The sequence below is a fragment of the Ruditapes philippinarum genome, unplaced genomic scaffold (genome assembly GCF_026571515.1).
Source record: "Ruditapes philippinarum isolate M1 unplaced genomic scaffold, ASM2657151v2 ctg18165_1_1_1_1, whole genome shotgun sequence".
Lineage (NCBI taxonomy): Eukaryota > Metazoa > Mollusca > Bivalvia > Venerida > Veneridae > Ruditapes > Ruditapes philippinarum.
The window spans coordinates 7358-16458 of record NW_026851814.1 but is presented as its reverse complement, the minus strand read 5'-3'; the positions used below and the strand labels follow the sequence as shown (position 1 = coordinate 16458).

The 9101-nt window shown below is 31.6% G+C and overlaps 1 protein-coding gene across 1 annotated transcript; it reads left to right on the top strand.

Moving 5' to 3' along the window:
* Positions 1-149: 149 nt before the first annotated feature.
* Positions 150-7859, top strand: LOC132740330 (homocysteine-responsive endoplasmic reticulum-resident ubiquitin-like domain member 2 protein; the record flags this gene model as incomplete). The annotated part of the gene is made up of 7 exons (XM_060728208.1): positions 150-227; positions 879-971; positions 1115-1182; positions 2174-2386; positions 3016-3291; positions 4450-4633; positions 6053-7859. Coding segments are annotated over 7 exons (1071 nt in total), but the record flags the coding sequence as incomplete, so codon positions are not given.
* Positions 7860-9101: the final 1242 nt, after the last annotated feature.

The following is a 9101-nucleotide window of genomic DNA, read 5'->3' as shown; positions in this document are numbered from 1 at the left end:
AAAGCAATTGTCATCTATGTCAGTTGTGTGATAAATAAATTCTGTAGTGATTTAAATACATTTTCATATTGCTCACCATGGTTTAGCATATTTGGACCATTGAATGTTCTGTGCATTTTATCTATGTGTCAGTATATTCTATATTTTAGAATGAAACTCAACAAAAGCTCATATACTCTGGAAAACTTTTACAGGATCATCTAACACTGAAGGAAGTTCTTCGTCAGGTAATTTCACAGAATAACAATTTTGGAATGTTTTCTTGTATTTAAGTCAAGCAAGCTTTGTTAAGTATATTTATTAATAGAAAAACACCAATTTGTGCTTATACAATGTATGTATTCTGGCTGTATTATAAAAGTATTGTCTCTTCAAAGAGTACAAATGCAATCATTCATAATCTATTATCAGCATACATGTGTATGTATATGAATTGGAGAAATTAGTTTTATGGTCACAATTAAATTTGCCTGCTTCATTAAAATTTAATGCTATAAAGTTGCAATATTGTAGAATGTTGTCAATTATGCTTTTGTCGTTTACGAAATTTTAAGATCTGTGATACTGAAATGTATGTAACTTATCTATGGCTACTTTTATGAGGCTTTTTGTTAAAAACCATTAAGCTTCTATATATATGTGAGTGAATATATACATAAGATATTTACTATATAGATGCTAAGTTACTATAGTTCTAGATCATGTTTTAACGGAATTAATTCTATCTTAAAAATCATGATTGACATGTGTTTATAGTACAAGTAATTGTTGTTTAGCATAACATTCACTTTAATTCATTAATCATGCCAGTCAAGACAATTTTTCTTGTATTTCTGCTGCATAGATATCAATGTTTTAATGAACATGTTTCATTTCAGTTTGATGATGGCAGTACTAAACATACAGTGCATTTAGTGTGTTCAGCATCGCCAGGGCATGAATACAGATCTACACCATTTCCTAACACAAATGTGAGTTTTGTTAAATCATGAGAATTAAAACTGAGCCTTTTCTTTGCTGAGACTTTATTTCAATCAATTTAAATGTTTAAGATATCTTGTAGTTGATTTTGTCTGTATGTACTTTTATTTTATATTTACAAATTGTAATACAGTCTGTCAGAAACACCATTGAGGAAGTTGAGAGAGAATTACTTCAATTTAAATCATTCTGTGTACAATTGCTAGTGAAGATTTCATTAATTTCAAGTTTTCAACATACATGTAAATATACCGGTATCCGAATAACTTATGTATTAGTCCTTATGCCCAAACCCTTTAAAAAGGACTGTTCCCCATATATGTTTTATTGATAAAATATTTTTTTTCAAATCTTTTTTTTTCATTCCTTTTTTAAATTTAATGACTTTTTTTTAGATTTCTATTTGACTTTTTTGTTTTAAAATTTTCTGTTATTATTTGTGGAACTCAGAACATTCTAGACAAAATGTTCCAGCTCTGCAGATTTTTTCCCCAAAACCTGAGGGTTACGTCATAGAGGGCATAGAAAACCATCAAAGAGTAGTTCTCAATTAGTGAACAAATAACCCAAAAGTGTTAATACCTTAGGTTGTATGATTTTGTTTTTGAAAAAATTTATAATTGTCTTTTCAAGAAAAAATTTTTTTTCATTTTAAATGTAACTACAGAAAGTATGTTATAAATTTTGATTTTATGAAAATAATCAACGCAACTGTGTGTTGTTTTGCTAATGAAATATAAGCATTGTAAATAAAAATGACTTAAAATATATGCACCTGTTAGATAATTGACAATTCTATGATTAAATTATATTGAGATCCCATTAAAGAATTGAATAAAAGCATTTTAGTTGTACTTTTGTTCCAGGTTGTTTGTGTTGCTTTTGAACACACAGCATTATTAAAACCTAATGAAATAATGAAATGTAATCGCGCAAGTTACTGACTTATGTCAATTCCAGATTTTCCATCTATATATAAAGAAAAATGACATAAGTGGAACAAACAATATGTTTTAAGGTTTATTTAATGATGATAAGTGGAACAAACAATATGTTTTAAGGTTTATTTAATGATGATAACCAACTTTTCCACTCTCATGAGTCTTCATTAGGGTTATATATAAACATGGTGAAAGAAAAGTACACAATTTGAAAACTAATTATGATATCATTCCTATATCTTATACTGTAGATGTTATGTTATATTTTATAGTCCCCAGATGCCAGCAATGAATCAGTTCCCTGGTAACATGAATCAGATGGGAGCCGCATTTCCTGCTGGATTTCCAGGAGAGGCGGCCATGTTTGCTGGCATGATGCCAGATAGTGGCATGGCTTACAGTCCCGAGCAGTACTTATGGATGCAACAGATGTATGCCCAGTACATGGCCCAGTACATGCAATAGTAAGTTAAATCTGTTTTAAGATTGGTGCTATATCAATGTTGGTCTGCCTAATTGTGCTTATATATTATAAGTATTCTCCCTATATTAGAAGTAGTGACTCTTCAATGAGTACACAATCTTTTATAATCTGTATGAACTGAACAAAATAGGTAATTGACGTAGTTAAGTCTGTATACTGCAATAAGTATTAATGCTATTTAAAAGAGGAATAGATTGTTATCTGGGATGGTTTTCTCATTTAGAAAATTTAACAACACTGTTATTTTCAGATGTTGATCAAGACATGTTTCATTGCTAATAACAATTATTATATTTTCATTACAAATATTTCAACATAAATCATTAATAAACTTTAATTGTTTAAAATACAACTTTACAAATTCAAAAATAAACTTTGTTTGAAATTCTATAATACACTAAGGGTTTTTAATTTAATTCATCACTTTCTTTATGTAAAAATCTTGATACAGCCCACACTTGTAAAGGATGTTTTTCTTACAGTTCAATACACTCCTGTTATTTGGTAACAAAACATTTTCAGGAGTATACAACAATGCGTTTTTAAAAAAAAATAGTATGCAAAGTTAATTAAAAAAAAAATATTCACCTTGTAAATTTTACCCTTCAGCTATCAACAGGGTGTATATCCTGTTCCACCAAATACTCCAGTGACTCCACCTGTTGGCCAGGCTGCGCCCCAGCAACAAAATGGGCAAGAAAATGTGAACCAGGCCCAAGAGAATGTTGAAGAAATGGAGGATTTAGATGAAGAATTCCGCCAGCGAGACTGGTTGGACTATCTATATACATTCAGTAGATTTATGGTGCTACTTGGAATTGTGTATTTTTACTCAAATATTACCAGATTCTTGATGGTTGCTGCATTTTTCCTGGTTGTGTATGCGTAAGTCTAATTTGGATTTGCTTTTTTGACAGACTTATTTCAAGCTACTTAAATTTAGATTATTTTCTTAATGAGAAATCAAATGATTTCTTTCAAGTGAATTGTTCCATAAGGGCATGTCCCATATACCATAGAGAATTATGTTGATAGTATTTATGATTATAAATGGCAACAAACCATGAAAGAAATATAAAAATAGATGTTGTTGTTAAGTGCGAGCTGCCTGACAGATAATAATTATTCAAAACATATTATTTTTCATCAAATAAATATTCATTCTTAATTACTTGGAACCCTCAATCAACATTTTTTTTTTCAAGAAATATTGTATATGAATATCTGAATGATACATTTCTATTGTTTTCATCAATATTTGAAAGCAAGATTCTTTCATGTGGGGAAGCTATCCAGCTAGCTGATGGAATGTCAGTGGTAATACTCAGGTGTTGTTTGTGCCTTTAAATTGTAATAATGCATTGAGGGGCCCCTGAGGCTTGCCTCCACCAGTAAAGCTGGAAAGTCCCCATATGACCTCAACTGTACTAATGGGCCATAAAACCAAACAAAAAAACAACAAAAAGAAATGAGTCGCGTCACGACAAAACCAACATAATGGGTTTGCGACCAGCATGGATCCAGACCAGCCTGCGCATCCGCGCAGTCTGATCAGGATCCATGCTGTTCGCTTACAAACCCTATTACAAGTAGAGAAACTGATAGCAAACAGCATGGATCCTGATCAGACTGCGCGGATGCGCAGGCTGGTCTGGATCCATGCTGGTTGCAAACGCATTACGTTGGTTTTGTCGTGACGCGGCTCAAATACCTATGAAAAAAAGTGCCCAATGTAGACCAGTCCTCTTTAAAACATAACAGATTTATCAGATTGTATTACGCTTACTTTGCCTGTGCCATTTGGCTGTTTTGTATAGTTCAAAGTTTAAACACATTCTTTGGCATATTAAAAGTATGTGAGAATTAAAATAAAAATAACGGAACCAGGAAGCAATATTTATTTTATTTCTCTGATACATGCTGCATTTGTGCAGTGTTTGTAAATGGATGTTTGGAAATTTTGGTATTGACAAGACTAGTGACACTACTTATTTATCATTTTCTGTAAAAAGGCTTTATTTGGGATATTCTTTTACACTTTAGATACCAAATGGGATTCTTTTTCTTGAGAAGGAGACGAGTGAATCAACCGAATGCACAGAATGTAAATAATCAGCCCAATAATCCTCCAAATGAACCACAAGTACCAAATAATCAACCCAACAATCCACCTAATGAACCCCAAGTACCAAATAATCAGCAACAAGAAGAAAATAATACAGAACAGGTTTGTTTTTACATTTGTATTATTAGCTCGACTTTTCTATGAAAAGGGGAGCTATCCTACTCGCCCCGGCGTCGGCGTCGGCGTCGGCGTTGGCGTCACACCTTGGTTAAGTTTTTCGTACCACCCCACTTTATTTCAGAAGTATTACAAGTATGGCTTTGAAACTTACCATACTTGTTCACCATCATAACCTCCATCTACAGACAAGAGTACATAACTCTGTCAAGGTTTTTGACAGAATTATGGCCCTTTTTTGACTTAGAAAGTGTATTGAGCTTGGTTAAGTTTTTTGTACCACCTCACTTTATTTCAAAACCATTGGAGGTATTGCTTTGAAACTGACCATACTTGTTTACCATCACGACCTTCATCAACAGACAAGAGGACATAACTCTGTCAATGTTTTTGACAGAATTATGCCCCTTTTTGACTTAGAAAATACATTGAATATGGGTAAAATCCACTTATTGCCTTAACCCTTTGAGATATTGCTTTGAAACTTTTAATGCACACTTTTCACATCATTACCCCCATCTGTACGCAAGAGAAGGTAACTCTGTCAAGGATTTGTTTTAAAAATTAAGGCCTTTTATCGACTTAGAATCTTGGTTAAGTTTTTAGTACCAGTCCACTTTTTGACTGAACTGTTTGAGATATTAATTTGAAAGTTGGAATACTTGTTTACAATCATGATTCCCAAACATGTCCAGGAGAAGGTAATTCTGTCAAAGATTTTATTTGAATTATGGCCCTTAACTGTCAATGTTTTGTATTACTGCAAAAACTTTTTTTATTGGCAAGCAATAAAAAAGTCGAGCGCGCTGTCTTACGGACAGCTCTTGTTAAATCATTAATATCTGTGGACTGTATATAATAATGAACATCTGTTTCATAAAAAAGGACATGATGTAGAAGTTTGCACTTAGAACATAATAGTTTTATAACAGTTATTCCTTTATCTATACCACAGGCACTAGACATATTATTAATATACCTGTATATGCTTATATACTACATGTGAAGAATTTTTGTTTCTTAGATATAAGAATATATTCTTTATATATAATATATAAGCGTATACAGGTACATGTATATTGATAGTGTTGTCTAGCACCTGTGGTTTAAACAGGATTGAAATTGTTGACTTCAAACCACTCGCCCCTCACCATCATGGGTTTTTTAATCCCGACAGAGACTTTGGTTTCTTTCATTTGTGGAAGCTATCCAGCTGGCTTAGGGAAAATTGATTGTCTATTTGTGCCTGATATAAGGCACAGAGGGGCAACTGAGTTCTTCTGCCACCAGAAAAGCTGGAAAATGGCAATATGACCTAAACTGTGTTGATTTGATGTAAAATCCAACCGAAAATTAAAAAAAAAATAAAACTTTAATAAATTTTACAATTCTGTCAATTTACAGGAGAATAATGTCAATACCGAAGAGGGAAATCCAACTGAAACCCCGGCACAGACTGTGACCCCACCTGAACCGGGCGTGTTACAAGTCTCATGGACATTTGTCTCAACATTTTTCACGTCCTTGTTCCCTTCACCGCCACCTGCAGTCAATGTGAATTGATATCATTCTGTCTTCGGCTGTCTCTAAAAGATATCGGAACGTACACATGACAAGACCTCCATGTTTTGTTATTACAAACTGCTTATCATACGTGAAAAATTCGACTCGTAATTACGAGTAGAATATAATGATAAGGTATCTCATGTATGAGATACAAAACTTCATCTGTTTTTTTAATGGGAAGGTGCTTATTTGTTTAGTGATTACAGAGTTTGGTTTGTTGACCATGTTAAAAAGCCAGTATTTTGGGGTTGAATAAAGCACTTTGAGCCATACGTTTGATGTTGGTTGTAGGTTGTGCTACATTTACAATGTTCATCATCATCAGATCAAAGAATTCACTCACATGGAAATGGAGAAGTTTTACGCATAAGAGTGTTCATGCTCTGAGTTTTCAGCCATCATTTGTGGAATCACAAATTATATACAGATGAAAAGATAAATATAATTTGTATATTTCTGAAGGAACTATTACATTAATTGAATTATCCTTACTGATATTTGAGACAAATAAGATTATATTTGTCTCAAGTCTTTTTCTTTTCTAATCTATGGTAAGGGGTTTTCTACAAATATTTGATCACTTTGCGCTATATGTGTGCGAGATTTTGAGCGGAACTGTGATATTTGACTGTGATGTAAGTAATAAAAAACTTGTGTCATGTTCATTTGATAAAACTGTATCTGTTTTAATTAGTAGTTCATGTAATTGGCATATCTTTATACCTAATATAAAGTTTTCAAAACCAGCTATTATAAATTTTTAAGGTTATAACGCCTGCTTTTGTATATCTGTAGATTGGAAACAGCCAGTTGTTGTTAAGGAAGTTTTTATCTCCCAAACTTTGATACTGTGCTCTTCGATATTGTTATACTTATATTTTTAATTAGAAACTTAACACAAATTGAATTATTAAATCAGATTGACAACTGAAACAAAAAATTGTTAAAATAACTTACTTTACAATTTTGAACTTTATGTGCAATGTGACAAAAAAAGGATTTTTTTTGTTTGTTTGTTTTTTGTTTGTTTGAGTCTTGATATTAAGAAACACATTTCACACTTGTTATATAAAAACACACATCGATGAATCATGGAGAATAATGCATGGAAAATCTGTTTAATTTTGTGCTTGTACAATTATTTTTCAGTCAATCAGAATCATGTTTGTTGGGAATTAAAACTGTTTGTTATAAAATACTTGTTAATCCATTGAATGGATTTCATTTTTGTTGGGTATTTTATATGTATAAAATGGTCATTGATTGTGCTGTTTGTATGAGCCTATCATATTTTACTTTTAAAGGAATTTCATTGAGGTCCATAAACCAAAAAAACATTAGATTCAAATTTTTGACACAGATTAGCTGGGGTACTTCAAACACAAGGATGTGCAAAAGATAGTAAAGAGATAGAATCGAAAATTATTTGAAAATTGTATTTTTGTGCTGTTCTTAGTCTGTTGCAACACTTTTTGGTCATATTTCATAATTATTAGAATAAATTATTCTGGTAAAATGTTGTTAGACAATAATCTAAAATTTTGCACAAACATTATAGGTCTGTACCTATATCAAATAAAATATTTATCTTTAAAAATTATTTCAAGTCCTGTCTTGTCAAAAAACCTCAGTGGAGTCCCTTTAAGATGTACCTTGTCCAAGTTGCTCACACTTCAAATTTTTCCTGGCAATTTTAAAAGAATGAAAATGAATGCAGCATTAAACTTCATTAGTTTTAAGTAAGAGATCTTATGATGAGGGATTTTTGTTCTTAAATCAGGAATAGAAACTAATATTTTTTTGTGTGCAAAAATATGTAGTTACAAAGCATATATGTATAGATACCAGGACTATGTATTAAACAGAAGAATTAAACGCCAAGTTTTAATGTTGGTTAAAGAATGTTATCTGAAATATTGAATTTATGATTCATGCACTTGATATCAGCTGTTACAGTCTTTATGTTTATAATGATAGCTTTGTGTAACAAATGGCACAGATATGTGCATGTCCGTATAATCATTATATAAACATAGATACATGTATATACGTGTACTAATGCACATCACATTTATCGAGGTCTGTACTCTCAGTGCCTGAAAGGGGGGATGGACCATCATTAATCTTAGAATACATTACATACAGCAAATTTATTTTAAGAATCATTCTTTTTCTATACTGTTCTGTTGTATTTTAACTATTCCTAATTTTTGTTAGTTTGAGAACGTTATACTAGAGCCATATTTGTCATTTTTTTGTTGTTTTTTCTATTATTGATTATTTTAATTCTTTTTGGTTTTAGTTTATAAATTTTTCTCTGTTAAGTTTTGTTATTGGATTGAAACTTTATTAGGTCTTGTTGTATTTTAACCCATTAGTATTCTGTAACTGAAAGTGATTAGTCTTTGCCACCAGGCCGGCTTGAACATTTCTGTATTTTGGTATTGAAATCCCTTAAAATTTGAATGAACTGTTCCAAATTCAAAGCAGGGCAAATCCATTTCTTGAATTCAGGAGGTGAAGGATTTGAATGAGAAATCATTAATTAATGTTAAGAAACATTGTGTCTCCACTTTTTTCTGTTACATTGTTTATTGTGGGTTTAGGATATTTGCTTTAAAATGCTCAATCAGAACAAAAGAATAAGGCATACAACTAGCTTTTGATGTTTTTGGACATATTGTTTACATAGATAATAGAAAAAGAGATAAGATTCCTGTGTAGTGTTATAACTACAAGTTTTTGTCTCATTTCATTAACCCTGTCAACGAATTAGTAATATTTCAATGATCGTAAATATTGTACTGGACAAAATAGAACACTTGTGGATTAATTCTAGTTTTAAAGCTTAAAATGTTGGCATATTTCTGTGTAAGTCTGCATTTAG